The sequence below is a fragment of the Geosmithia morbida genome (assembly GCF_012550715.1).
Source record: "Geosmithia morbida isolate 1262 chromosome Unknown scaffold_2, whole genome shotgun sequence".
NCBI lineage: Eukaryota > Fungi > Ascomycota > Sordariomycetes > Hypocreales > Bionectriaceae > Geosmithia > Geosmithia morbida.
In genome coordinates, this window is record NW_023336189.1 from 2,102,506 (window position 1) to 2,115,247 (window position 12,742).

Below are 12,742 nucleotides of genomic sequence, written 5' to 3' on the forward strand. Positions count from 1 at the left end.
TGCTATTTCTTCCTATTACACCTATGCTACCCTATTCTTGTGATTTAGTATGGCATCATTGGAAGCTGTCTATACCCACCTGGTCCTTCCTTCCAAGCTCCCGGAAAGCCGAGACGAAGACCCCGCTTCGATCGGGCACGCTCTTCTTCATCGACTGCAAGATGCATGCACTTTCCTTCATGACGCGTCTTCAGACGGCCTTCAGAGAGGATGGCGTGTCCTTCGTTCTTGCTTGAACATGTGCCAGAGCCTCGGTGGTGACAGTCTCGACAGATACTCCCTGGAGCGTTCTCTTCATCTTCTTGAGGCTGGAGCCCATCCTGTCTTGACCTGCTATCTCGCCGAGCAGAACGCATGCCTTCTGATATATCGTCAGGAGAGGTATGTATCAACTCGTGTAAGCCATTTTATGCCTGATTCTAACCCGTTGGATAATAGCGGGGGCGATGAAGTTGTCGTGTTTGAAGCTTTCGAGGCGCAGCCACCATCTGAGGATGTTCTCGCTGCCCCGAATTCCCTTCGATGGCAGTTTCCGTCCCGGGCGGTCCAAATCTCGGCGAACGACTTCGACAACAAGTCTTTCCAGTCTTCTCTCTCATCGTTTCTTGAAAAGGCCAGCTCTGAGTCACTGGTCCATCTTGCCGCAACAGCCACCAAAGCCGGACGAACCATTCCCGAGTCACGCAACGGTGGTAGCCCAGCCCTGATCACTCACATGTTGCTCTCGATCCTCATGGCGATTGGGGGGCCCGCGAACGTATGTCCGATAGACAAACGCGTGCGAGACGATGTCAACTTTGGCCCGGGAGGTGAAAGCAGCCCCTGGCGGCGTTCGCCATTTTGGCTTGCGTGTCGCGTTGCTTCTCACCGCCAGCTGGAGCTGATCTTTGGCAAGGGTCCGGGGCTCGTCGCCTACAAGCTTCTCATGGCCACGGTGCTGAGCCAGCTTTTGTCCGACTACACTGGTACTGCTATGGACTCCTCCAATGTTGTCCTCCTTCAGAAGAAGCTGTGCCGCAGACTGGGCAAGCTGGAGAAACTCGCAGATGAACACAGCTCTGACGTCGCCCATCTGCTCCGAGAGGCCACAATAACAGGCATATTCCAGGCACACCTTGACGAGGCAAGCCGATATGTCCACTCCGAAGTCTCTGCCTTCAAGCGCTCAACGACCCGAAGGGTGCCCTTTTTGCCGTTGCGCATTCCACTTGATGCGCATGACTTTCGCTTGTCTCTTCCCAGTAGTGAATCATACTTGTCCGACCTCTGTGCTTCATGGTCGCGACACCATGCTGCAAGCTATGTCGATGGACCTCAAACCGTGATGGGAGATCTCAGCTATCAAACCGGCACCCAGGAAACGCGGGGGCTTGTCCAAAACTTCCTAGACGTTTCTCGAGAAATCGCCAAGGCTGATAGCAAGGCCAAATCGCTTCTTCCAGCTATCCAAACCATGCACCCTCGGCAAGTCGAAGAAGCTGTCATCTCCATCTGCTCAATTCTCAGCCAGTTACTAGAAATTGCGTCATCTTCCAGAGAGGAGAGCCCGGAGCAAAACAGCAAACTACTTCTAGCAGTCTTTGATCTCTGGACCGTTATGGACTCTGCTGCTTCTGTGTCCTGCCCGCTGTTGCAAGACTACAAGCCCCCCTTTGCAGGAGATATTCTGGACGTTCTCCATGTTTCCTCGTTGGAGGACATGGCCCGGTTGCGCAGAATCCAGGAGCATCTGGACCTGCGTCACCACGGCAGAAAAAAGAAGAAAACAATATTCTCGAGCGTCGGCGAAGGGTCATTTGGGGTGCGATATGTGGCGGAGTCTGATCCGATGAAAGACCTGCTTCACTCCATAAGGGCCCAACAAGAGCTCAACCGCAAGGAAAAGACGCGCGAGTGGGAGCAAGGCTGCCAGAGATATGACCAATATTCCGATGGGATAAGTCGAAACGTTTGCCGTTGTACCTATAACCATGATGGTACTAAGAACGTCAATGGTTGCAATCACTGCTACAATTTCCGAGCAAGAAAAAGAATGAAGATAAGCGTCTGCGAGGATCTGCTACCAGAAGATACCTCGAAAGCTTGTGCTATTGTTTTTGAGTTGGCAATCCCGTCATGCATAGCTAGGTACCGCGATATGACGTGGGCCATCATGACACAGCTTGCTTACCCGAGCCTCCCTGTTTCCAAAAAGCAATGCTTCCTCCTGAGGAAGGAACCGTTTTTGAATAAGTTTACCCAGAATGGCGGCTTGCAGCCCATTGTGTCCATGGCATCCGTCAAGAAGAGCTTCTCCAAGACGCACTATAGCACGCGGAAGATGAAGACCGATCTAGAAAGCCTTCTGGTTCCGCTTGGGCTCGACTTCAAGTTGTATGACTCCGCTGCAAAGGTGTGGGTTGATGACCTTTCTATGCCTCTCACCTTGGCGCACTGGTGCGGCCTCCATGTCCCTGCTTCTCTTACCTCCACAGTCCTGCCGACGATTGTGCACCCGCCGACCAGTCCTCAGGGACCCTCGTCCTACGAAGCAGTCTCGAGTCGACTGCAGTGTCCCCAAAGCATATCTGTCCATGAATTCGAGGCATACCAGCGGCTCTTGTCGGGACAATCGCGGCGCTGGCTGACCATGCTGACCGAACTCGGGTCTCCTAACCTCAACTTCAGCAAGGTGGATACGAGGCTTCTCTTCTCGGGACTAGCTAGCCAAGCAGGCCCTCGACGCCCCTCTCATGGCTCCGATACGACCATGGGACAATACCGAGACACTGTCCGTGGCGTCTGTCACTCTATACTGACAGACGACTACTTTGTCTGTCGCTTGCTCGAGGAGTTGGGAAAACGCCTTGACAGCATCCGGGGCAATTGGCGTGAGACCCAAACCATGGGCATCATAGTTTCCTTGACCCTGAGGATACACTCTTTCACGGAGAGTGACGATGTTCGCACATCAACCTCTGCACTTCTGCAGTCTTCGAGGTCCACCATGCTCGACTGGATTCAAGCTTTGGGACGGGATGTCAGGGCCACGACAGACAGCGAAACTGCACGGCGTAACTCGATGTATGCATTCAGGGCAGCTCTGCTTTGCCGCCGCACATACTCTGCATTTGCCGACAATGGCCAAAGCGTAATGTCGGCCCGTGACGTCTCGGATTTTCTATACTCCTCTGTCGCTCTGCAACAGAATCTTGTTCTGGACGTCAAAGCACTGCCACTGCATGATAGGCGGGACTTCCGTCAGGACTGTGTGCTGGCCAACGACCTGAGGCACAGAATCCGTGAAGCCATCGAGGCTCATCCAGCCTCTGTGACTCGTGCAGTTCTATACGGCATCGGTCTGGACGACTACGATTCAGGGGAGTCTGGCAGAAAGGGCAGGACCGAGAACCTGCATATCTCCTGCCAGCGCTTTCATAGCAATACCGATGAAGACTGGATGACGTTTATCCTTCAAGATTTGGCAGATGATTCCCTGAAGCCTCAGAGAATCGACCTGAATTATACAGAAGGACATCTGTTGGTGGGCGGCCAAACGGCCAATAAGCTTCCACAAGACATCCGGGATTCGAAAGATGTCAGGGAGCTTATCGGGGCCGAGCATCTGCTCACATACGCATCTAACCTACCAGGAATGACCTGCCGACTCATCTTCAAGGTTCAGGACAACGAGGTCCACTTTGGCCGCCGCAACGGGCGCGTCATCATCGTGATAAGGGACGGCTATGGCAAAATCCGGGAGTACGTCCCGCGGCACATTTTCATCAGTGCCGCGGAAGTTTACGACTTGCCGCGTCCCCTCGTCGACAACTGCTCCCACTGGTTCGATTGCCGTACTTGGAAAGTGGAATGCCGTCGTTCAAAATGGATCTCCCGACCTGCAGACTGGAAGTTGGACCTTCAGTCTCGTCAGGTCCAGCGCAGAGGAGTACTGCTTGCGGATCCGCATTCCAGGATCTGCAGCAAGATTGCAGATGTGTTCCGCTACTTTGCTGATCCCCAGCGTCTTGTGGTTTACCTGCCACTTAGCGAGCGTGGCAGACTGTCGGTTGAGCTTCGCCACCTTGATCTCTCATTTGTCGTCGGCACAAATGGCTGCCTTCAGTCCCGAGAGCTTCGTGCAGAGGTGGACCCAGACCAGGACGTCGGTACTCTATATGGATTTCAGAGCAAGATTGTCTTGCGCGAGACGGAATGCCATGACCGTCGGAGTATCATCACGCCACTGGGGCGTCTACATCACCATTCATCGGGCCCTCACTGTGTTTCGAGAATAATTGGCAGAGGCGTCCGAGATTCGGCAGAAAGTGACAAGGCATACGGACGCTTTGACATTGACGACGTTCTGGGTCGTCTGACCTGTCCCCCAGAGCCCTTACTCCTGTTCACCAAGGCCCAGCTGCATGCCTTCACATCGCTTCCACTGCCAGACCCCCTTACCGGCCGCACCGGCGAGGAGGAGTCTGTCCATACTCTCACTTCCGGGCGCATCCAACCGTGGAGTGAATTGTCCAACCCTGGTGTCGAAATTCTCGATCAGATTGGGCATCTTGCGCCCCTGCGAACCTACTATCCTGAGGATAAGCGAGTCCTGCAGAAGACGAGATGGAGCAGCTCGCTGCCGATATGCATGCAGAAGGACCGATACAAACGGCTTGCTGGTGAAATCTGGCACAAGATACAGAGACTCGCCATGTTCTCACCCGAAGCGAAATCGGAAGCTGCCGTCGTGAACACGTATGAGAGCTCTCTACAACGTCGAGGCGAGATACAGCAGCTCCGATATGAGTGCCCTCAGTCACGGAGCCCAGGATTTTCGATTATTCAAAACATGGACCTGAAGTATAGATCGAGCGGCACCTTTGGCACGGCAGGCGTGAGAGATGATGCTTCTGCAAAGCTGAACTCAGCGGCAGACGACGTGTACCATATCGCCCACGTATTACGGAGCGACGTGTTCCGAGTTTCCATGGTGCGGCCATTTCGCGATATCCTCCACGAGTGGCCTCTCATAGGCGGTTTTCACAGCCCCTTTGACGCCAAGTCTTCTTCGCTTGCCACGCTTATGGATGCAAAGACGCTTGGGGAACGTTGGGGTAGCTTCGTCGAGCTCTGCCGGACATCAGACCCGGCACAGGAATTTAACGTCATGTTCACCCTGGGCCTTCTGGCATTTGCACCTGACTCCGACAATGATGCGATATATCTTCTGGCAGCATACTTCCGTTTATTCCATCTCCGGGCTCTCCAACCACCACAACACCCATCTTACGCTGCCTTCAGGTTCGAGGAACAACCGACGGCCGAGACCTTGGAGGCTCTCATTTCCACAGCATACGTACAAGAGGAACCCTTAGCGGCAGGCCAATACCTGAACTGGACGGCCACCGAGACCACAGAAGCGTCCGATGGGCATCTGGCACGCTGCAAAGCCGAAGGATCACGCATGGCGGCGTATGTCCTGCACGAATGGCCCGAGAAAACCACGCCGACCGCCGACGGCTTTACCTCGGACATGATAATCGTTCTGGATGCACTCAGGTCAATTGAGCCGGAGTGGGAGCGCTTGCTCCGGAACAAGGCCCTCTCGGAATATGTCGTTGAGGTTGAGAAGTCAACCGATTCGTTTGTCAAGGGAAAACAATCCAGGGCGATGGGCAAAGGAAAGCGGATTAGAGCTCCCAGAACCCTCGTCACAGCGCCCCAGAGCATTGTACCTTCACTGCTCGAAGACCTGGCCACCCATGATATTGCAGCACCGCTCTCTTACAAGATGGAAACCGATCACAGCCTCCCGACCGTTCCCACGCAACCTGAAGGCGCTCAGCCGGAGGGCACTGGAAGAAGGAACGTAGTGCAGCCTAACCGGTCAGAACAAGTTCTAGAACTACGGAACATTGTCACCCTCTTTGGAAAGTCCTCAAGTACGCACCGATCAAAATACTCTCACGATCTCAGCGGGAGTCTTGATGCCTTGGAGGATGCCGGAAACATGCAGAAGGAGATGGGATTGGTAGAAGCGAAACTTCCTTCCCTTGGCAGTATCCAGAACAGAATCTCGAACAGCCTACATGCCGCGAACGCCGAATTCACGCGTCTTGTGACGGCCTTCTCTTCGAACACTACACAAGAAGCAGATACCACGTCGGGGCACGGTCAAGCCTGGCTGCACCAAGGTGGTCAGTGGCCTCGCCTGACGTTCGTTTCCATGTTGGAACTCCTGCAATCTACTTCCAAGGTCAGACTTGGGAAGAATGTCAAAAAATCGCTGGTGTCCTTTGGCTGTGCTGTTGCCAATCTGCAGAGATTGAAGCGCGTACAGAGGCTGTGCCAGAAGGGGCACACTCACAGAGCCAAGGAGGAGTGGCAGAATCGAGGTCATGGAAGCTGGAAGCCGCAGGATAACCCAGACTGGCTGCTTCTCGAGATCGACAGCGATATACTCATTCGCGAAGAGCAAGTCGAGGTAGCGCGAGAGATAATTGCACCTGGCAAGCGAAGGAACTCGGTCTTGCAGCTGAACATGGGAAAAGGCAAGTTCACCTAATCATCGTCCAGCATTCCTAACATCTTGGCGTACACTAACATGAATCCTCTCAAGGGAAAACGTCGTGCATCGTGCCCATGGCCATGGCTGTTCTTGCTGACGGCCAGCAGCTGGTACGACTAATCGTTCCAAAGACTCTTCTGCTGCCGACGGCACAAATGGTGCAATCCCGGCTTGGAGGGCTGGTTGGCCGTGAGCTTCGCCATGTCCCCTTTTCTCGCCGCACGGCAAGCGGTCCTACGGGGCATGACTTGGTGCAGATATTCAAACAACACCACTACGACCTGATGGAGAACCGCGGCGTGCTCCTAGCAGCACCGGAACACATCCTTGCCTTTAAGCTGAGTGGTCTGCAGTGCTTGGCTGACGGAAAGATCGACGTGGGTAACGACATGATTCGGTTCCAGGACCATCTAACACGCACAATGTGTCGAGATGTCCTGGACGAGTCCGACTTCACCTTGGCAGTGCAGACGCAGCTAGTCTACCCTAGCGGTCAGCTAACGACTGTGGACGGTTCCCCACACCGCTGGAAGCTGATGCAGATGCTGCTCTCCGTGGTCGAAGACAACCTGCCGACGCTATGTAGCGATTTCCCACACGCTGTCAACGTAGTGCAGCGACCCAGTGGAGGCTTCCCCATGGTCTACATCTTGGGCACCGAGATCAATGAAGAGATTCGCCGGGTTATCGTCGATAGCATCAGCAATGGGTGTGTTCCATTCTTCCATCCGGCTCCAAGGAAGACTCCGAAGCGAAGGATACAGGCCACTGCTTCCCCACAGGAAGCCAGCCAGCTCATCAGGCGTGCCCTATCGGACGATGCAAGCCAAGAAGATGTCGACGAAGCTGCTCTACTATTTCATGACCCGAATTCGGTATCGGAAGGTCTTCTGCTGGTGCGCGGCCTCTTGGCCAACGGCATCCTATCAACATGCCTCAAGAAGCGATGGAATGTACAGTACGGACTACATCCTAGGCGTTGGCCAATTGCCGTCCCTTACGAAGCGAAGGGGGTACCCTCAGAACGGTCCGAATTTGGTCACCCAGATGTCGCTATTCTCTTCACCTGCCTAGCGTTTTACTATACCGGCCTCGACAAGTCTCAACTTCGTGAGGGGCTGCGACATGTGCTGCAGCACGCAGACGACCCAGCCGTCGAGTATGAGAGGTGGATATCGGGCTGCAACCCCGAGAATCCTCCCGAGGGATGCCAACCTGAGGGGCTACCCGCCGAACTGCACCACTGGAACGTGGTCAACATCGACGACGACGGGCAGGTTGAAACGCTGTGGCAACAGCTGCGGATGACGCGCCCCGTCATAGACCACTACCTAAACACGTTTGTGTTTCCGGTCCATGCCCGGCAATTCTCGGTGAAACTGCAGGTGTCGGCCTGGGATCTTCCCATCTTCAACCCTGGTCAGGACGGGGAAGAAGGCAGCGGAGGCCTCGGAGCGCGCACGACGGGATTCAGCGGCACCAACGACAACAAGATGATGCTCCCGCTTACCATCAGCCAGGACGACCTGGCCAGTCTGCGGCAGACCAACGCGGAGGTACTGACTCATCTGCTACAACCCCGCAACCGGCAGTACGTGTGCACGCAAGATGGCCGGCAGCGCTGGTCGGAGGACAGGTTGATCCATGCCCTCGTCAAGAGCCAGACGCGCATCCTCATCGACGCTGGAGCATACATTCTCGAGAAAGACAATGAAGCCTTTGTGCAGGCGTGGTTGCTTGCGGAGAAGGAACGGCCGGCTGCCGTGTTCTTTGGAGCATCCGACAACCGTGCGTGGGTGCTGTTCCGGGACTCGACTGTCAGGAAAGCACCACTGATAGCGACCCCGTTTGCCGACCGGCTAGGCGAATGCCTCATCTACTTTGACGAAGCCCACACGAGAGGCGTTGACCTGCTGTTGCCCCCGGACGCGTGCGGGGCTCTGACATTAGCGCTGGGGCAGACCAAGGACCACACGGTGCAGGCGGCAATGCGGCTTCGCCAGCTTGGATCGACGCAGTCTGTCGTGTTCTACGCCCCACCCGAGGTAGATCAGAGCATCCGCGACGTGTGCCTACAGGTCCTCGGGGTCAATCCTGGCCGGATTGAATCGAACCATGCGGTGCTGTGGCTTCTAGAGCAGACGTGTCAGGCCAATGAGCAGCTGCACTCCCTCTACCTTTCGTACGGTCGAGACTTTTGCAGACGCAGCGACGCACAGCTACGGTACGGAGGCCGTCTTTGTGAAGTCCAATCTCGCAAGGCACTGCTGCGGGTTCTTGAGCAGCCAGAGAGGCAGACACTGGTCCAGCTTTACGGTAACGACCCGACAGCAGCGAGGGAGACGCCGACACCACGTCTAGCATCGGAGAGGCTGCGGGGCTTCGCGGATCAGCTAGCAGCGCAGAAACAAGCGGTCATTTCGACCCGCAATGAAGCTCCCACAGGCGACAGCACAGGTGCCTTCGAAGAGGTGGAACAGGAGCGCGAGGTCGAAGCCCAAGTGGAGCAGATCAGGATCAAACAAACGCGGAAAAAGTATCCGGCCCTGTCGTTCCCAGGGCTTGACAAGGCCATGGTAGAGTTCGTGCGCACGGGAGAGCTGGCGCCATCGGGAAGGTGGTACGAGCCAGCATTCAAGTTTATTGCCGAGACCAATGTCGGGATGCAGTATAGAGTGCGCGCAGTATCGTCGCGGGTGTTTGTGACAGTTCAGTTCAGACGTACGACAGCGCTATCCAACAATGAACAACGTCAGCTGGACAACTTCATGGTAAGTTCCACCCATTCCCGATGCCCAGGGAGGAGAGAAATCTTGAAGAAGATTAGGGGGGGGACGAAAGAAGACGGAAACGAGAACTAACGTGGAGATAGCGACCGGTGGAATGGGTGCTTTGGAGCCCGACGAAGGAGACAGCACTGGTCATCATCCCCGAGGAGCTGGAGCTCCTACTGCCCGAAATCCGTGCTTCGAAAGCCGTACACCTGCTGGTGTATGCGGCACCAGTGACCCGCGCCATGGTCCGGTTCGGCAGCCTAAAGTACCTGACACTTCCACCGCTTCGCGACGACTACCAGTTCCCGGCGTGGCTGGGAACGGAGCTAGGCATCCTGGCTGGACAGCTGTACATGACGTATGATGAGAGCGTCGACATGGGCGACTACCTGCGGAATCACGCCTTCTGTCAGGACATGGCGGGGTTCCTGATGGAGTGGCTGTCGCTGCGACGCATGGGGCAGGACGTGATGCACACGCCAGCGGCGTACGTGTGCCAGGGACGACCTCTGCGGCGAGATCATGCCATCTTTGCCGAGCACGGGCGCAAGGTGGAAGCCGACTCGACAGCACCGGTTTCTGGGAGTAACGTTGAGGAGAGAAACAAAGGCGAGGGGCTGGAGGAGACTGCGGATCAGGTTGGCGAGCTGAAGATAGAGGAATGATGCAGATCTAGATGACTACGTCAGTGGAAGCGTCACGCATCACMYCTTGTAAATYGAGTTTAWCTGTMGACRGAAAAGAGGAYAGAGATGATCGAATAMAAAAAAAAAAAAAAAAAAAAAAARAMATTGCCATTCCAATTTGGGTTGCGCGAGTTTCAAGGTTATGGACGGGGAGAAGATACAGGTGTCAACATATACATGGAGTAGACATGGAATTGATGGTGGAGAGAAGATGGAAGGCCGGAATCTAAACCTCTTGCTCATTCACAAACATGCCCGCCATACCCTGACCGGTACCGATACACATGCTCACCAGCAGCATCTTCTTCTTCTGGCGCCTCAGCTCACTCAGACCGGTGACGACCTGGCGAGCACCCGTAGCACCGAGCGGGTGGCCGAGAGCGATGGCGCCACCGCGGGGGTTCATCTTGGCCCAGTCGAGCCCCAGCTTGTCACGGCAGTAGACAGCCATGGAGGCGAAGGCCTCGTTGATCTCGACGACGTCAATGTCGTCGAGGTTGACGCCCTTCTGGGCGAGGAGCTTGGGGATGGCGATGCTGGGACCGATGCCCATGATGCGGGGGGCCAGACCGGCGACGGTCGAGCCGACATACTTGGCCATGATGGGCTGGCCGAGCTTGACGGCGGTAGACCTCTTCATGAGGAGGAGGGCGGCAGCACCGTCGGTGACCTGGCTGGCGTTGCCACCGGTGGTGGTGGACCCCCACTGGGGGAAGGCGGCCCTGATCTTGCCGAGGCCCTCGGCGGTGGTGCCGGGGCGGATGCCGTCGTCGCGGGTGAGCGTCACCTCCTGCCAGCTGCCGTCCTTGTCCTTGACGCGGGTGGTGATGGGGACGATCTCGTCGGCGGACCAGCCGGCCTTCTGGGCGGCCTCGGCGCGCTGGTAGCTGGTGGCGGCGAACTCGTCCATCTGGTCGCGCGTGACGCCGAAGTCGCGGCTGACGTTCTCGCTCGTCCAGCCCATGGGCTGCATGCAGTCGGCGGCCTCCTGGCTCTTGGCCACCACGGCCTCATCGAACGGCTGCTCCAGACGGTCGCCGCCCGCCGACATGCTCTCGGCTCCGCAGGCGATGCCGACCTCGATGGAGCCGTTGGTGATGGCGTGGGCGATGTCGGCGGTGGCCTTCAGACCCGACGAGCAGAAACGGTTGACAGAGCTGGCGCCTGCTGTGTTGGGGAAACCGGCGGCTAGCGAGGCCGCACGCAGCTTGTATGCTGCCTTGCTATCGGAGACCTTTTTGGGGGTTTTGTCTGTCAATACATGGCGGGGGGGAGGGGGGAGAAGCCTTGGTTCAAGACGTAAGATGGAGATGGAAAGATGAAGAACGAGGTACATATGAAATACAGATATACAAATATATATATATATACATATACATATATATATATATTTGTAAAAGCAGAAGAAAAAAAGAAGAAGAAAGAAGAAAAAAGAAGGGGAAAAGAAGAAGAAGAAAAGGGAATACGTACATTTCCGAGGCAGATATCCTCGACCAGCGATGGGTCGATTCCACTGCGCTGCCGGACCTGGTCCAGAAGAGCATAGACCAGGTACTCTAGGCTGGTGTCCTTGAAGCCTCCCTTGCCGGCCTTGGTCAGAGGAGTACGGATGGCGAGAGTGATGACGATGTCGTCGGGGTTCTTGGATTGACTTGAGAGGTACCTTGTCAGCGACGGATACGATGTGAATCTGAGGCAGAGACCGGGCAAAACGTACATGTTGTTCAGGGACGATCCCGGAGCCAGATGGCGGAGGATGGATCCGATGCGCTCAGCTGCCATGATGTGCGTGTGCGTGTGCGTGGGAGAGATTGCGTGTGTGTGTGTGTGTGTGTGTGAGGGAGAGAGGGGAGAGAGAAGAAGAGAGAAGATATCGATCACGAGATTGGGATCGAACGTGTGAGCTGATCACGTCGAGACAATGATCACTAGTCAATGATCAGAGGAAGAGAGCTTCCCCAGGAATCAATCAGTCTCAACTCCTCATCTACGAGAAGTCGTCCGTCGTCGGCAAATACGGGGAGAGTGTGGGGCTGAGCCGAGGCACGATGTATGCTTAGTCATTTCCATGGCTCATGGACTGACTGGCTCACGGGGAAGATTGAAGATGCCGCGGTTACTATCTCAGAAACAAGTGATTGCACAAGAGAACTAGACTCGGTCGAGGTGCTCCCCGTCATGGGTATCATGGGCTAGATGGTACTATCATATCATAGGCAATGGCTCTGGTCAGCAATACCTGCGGTAGATGGCCAAGATTGGCTTGGATATTGACAAGGTACCTTTTATCTGGTGTGCACTGCGTGCATATAGATGTATCGTCTCAACAGGTTCTGATTCTATCCCTCGTCCTGAGTGGAGTGGTGAGCAAGGGGGATCCCACGTAGCCAAGGCTCGTAGAAGCTATCCATCTTACCCCTCAACCTGAAGCTCTCCAGCCATGATGGACATTCACGTACGGCAATCTTTGCATAAGCATAGACGAGAGCCAACTACACGGCAAATGGTGAATCTCAAATATTCGGAGTCTGCATCTTGGATATAAGGTGACGACATGCGTATTAGTCATTATTTACAGATTCAAAAGAAGAAGAGAAAAAAAGGTCTTTTTCGGGGAAGGAGCACCCGAGAACTTGATCTTGATTGCACCTGCCTCGTAAAATGATCAATGATGGCATAAACGTAGAGGAAAGTAGTAAAAAAATAGAATAAAATAAAGAATAAAATAAAAA

The 12,742-nt window shown here is 55.1% G+C and overlaps 3 protein-coding genes across 3 annotated transcripts; 2 read left to right on the plus strand and 1 right to left on the minus strand.

Moving 5' to 3' along the window:
• Window positions 1-238: 238 nt before the first annotated feature.
• On the plus strand, window positions 239-6,547 carry GMORB2_4286 (Protein of unknown function (DUF3638); the record flags this gene model as incomplete). The annotated part of the gene is made up of 6 exons (XM_035466261.1): window positions 239-381; window positions 439-1,707; window positions 1,855-3,063; window positions 3,130-4,211; window positions 4,287-5,151; window positions 5,284-6,547. 6 exons carry the CDS (start codon window positions 239-241, stop codon window positions 6,545-6,547), a joined length of 5,832 nt encoding a protein of 1,943 aa, XP_035324098.1.
• Window positions 6,548-6,834: 287 nt separating this feature from the next.
• GMORB2_4287 (Protein of unknown function (DUF3645)) lies at window positions 6,835-9,989 on the plus strand (the record flags this gene model as incomplete). The annotated part of the gene is made up of 3 exons (XM_035466262.1): window positions 6,835-8,338; window positions 8,414-9,321; window positions 9,423-9,989. The coding sequence occupies 3 exons, from the start codon at window positions 6,835-6,837 to the stop codon at window positions 9,987-9,989; spliced, it is 2,979 nt and encodes a 992-aa protein (XP_035324099.1).
• A 247-nt stretch (window positions 9,990-10,236) lies between these two features.
• Window positions 10,237-11,660, minus strand: GMORB2_4288 (acetyl-CoA acyltransferase 1; the record flags this gene model as incomplete). Its single annotated transcript, XM_035466263.1, has 2 exons — window positions 10,237-11,244; window positions 11,481-11,660. Coding segments are annotated over 2 exons (1,188 nt in total), but the record flags the coding sequence as incomplete, so codon positions are not given.
• Between the last annotated feature and the right edge of the window lie 1,082 nt (window positions 11,661-12,742).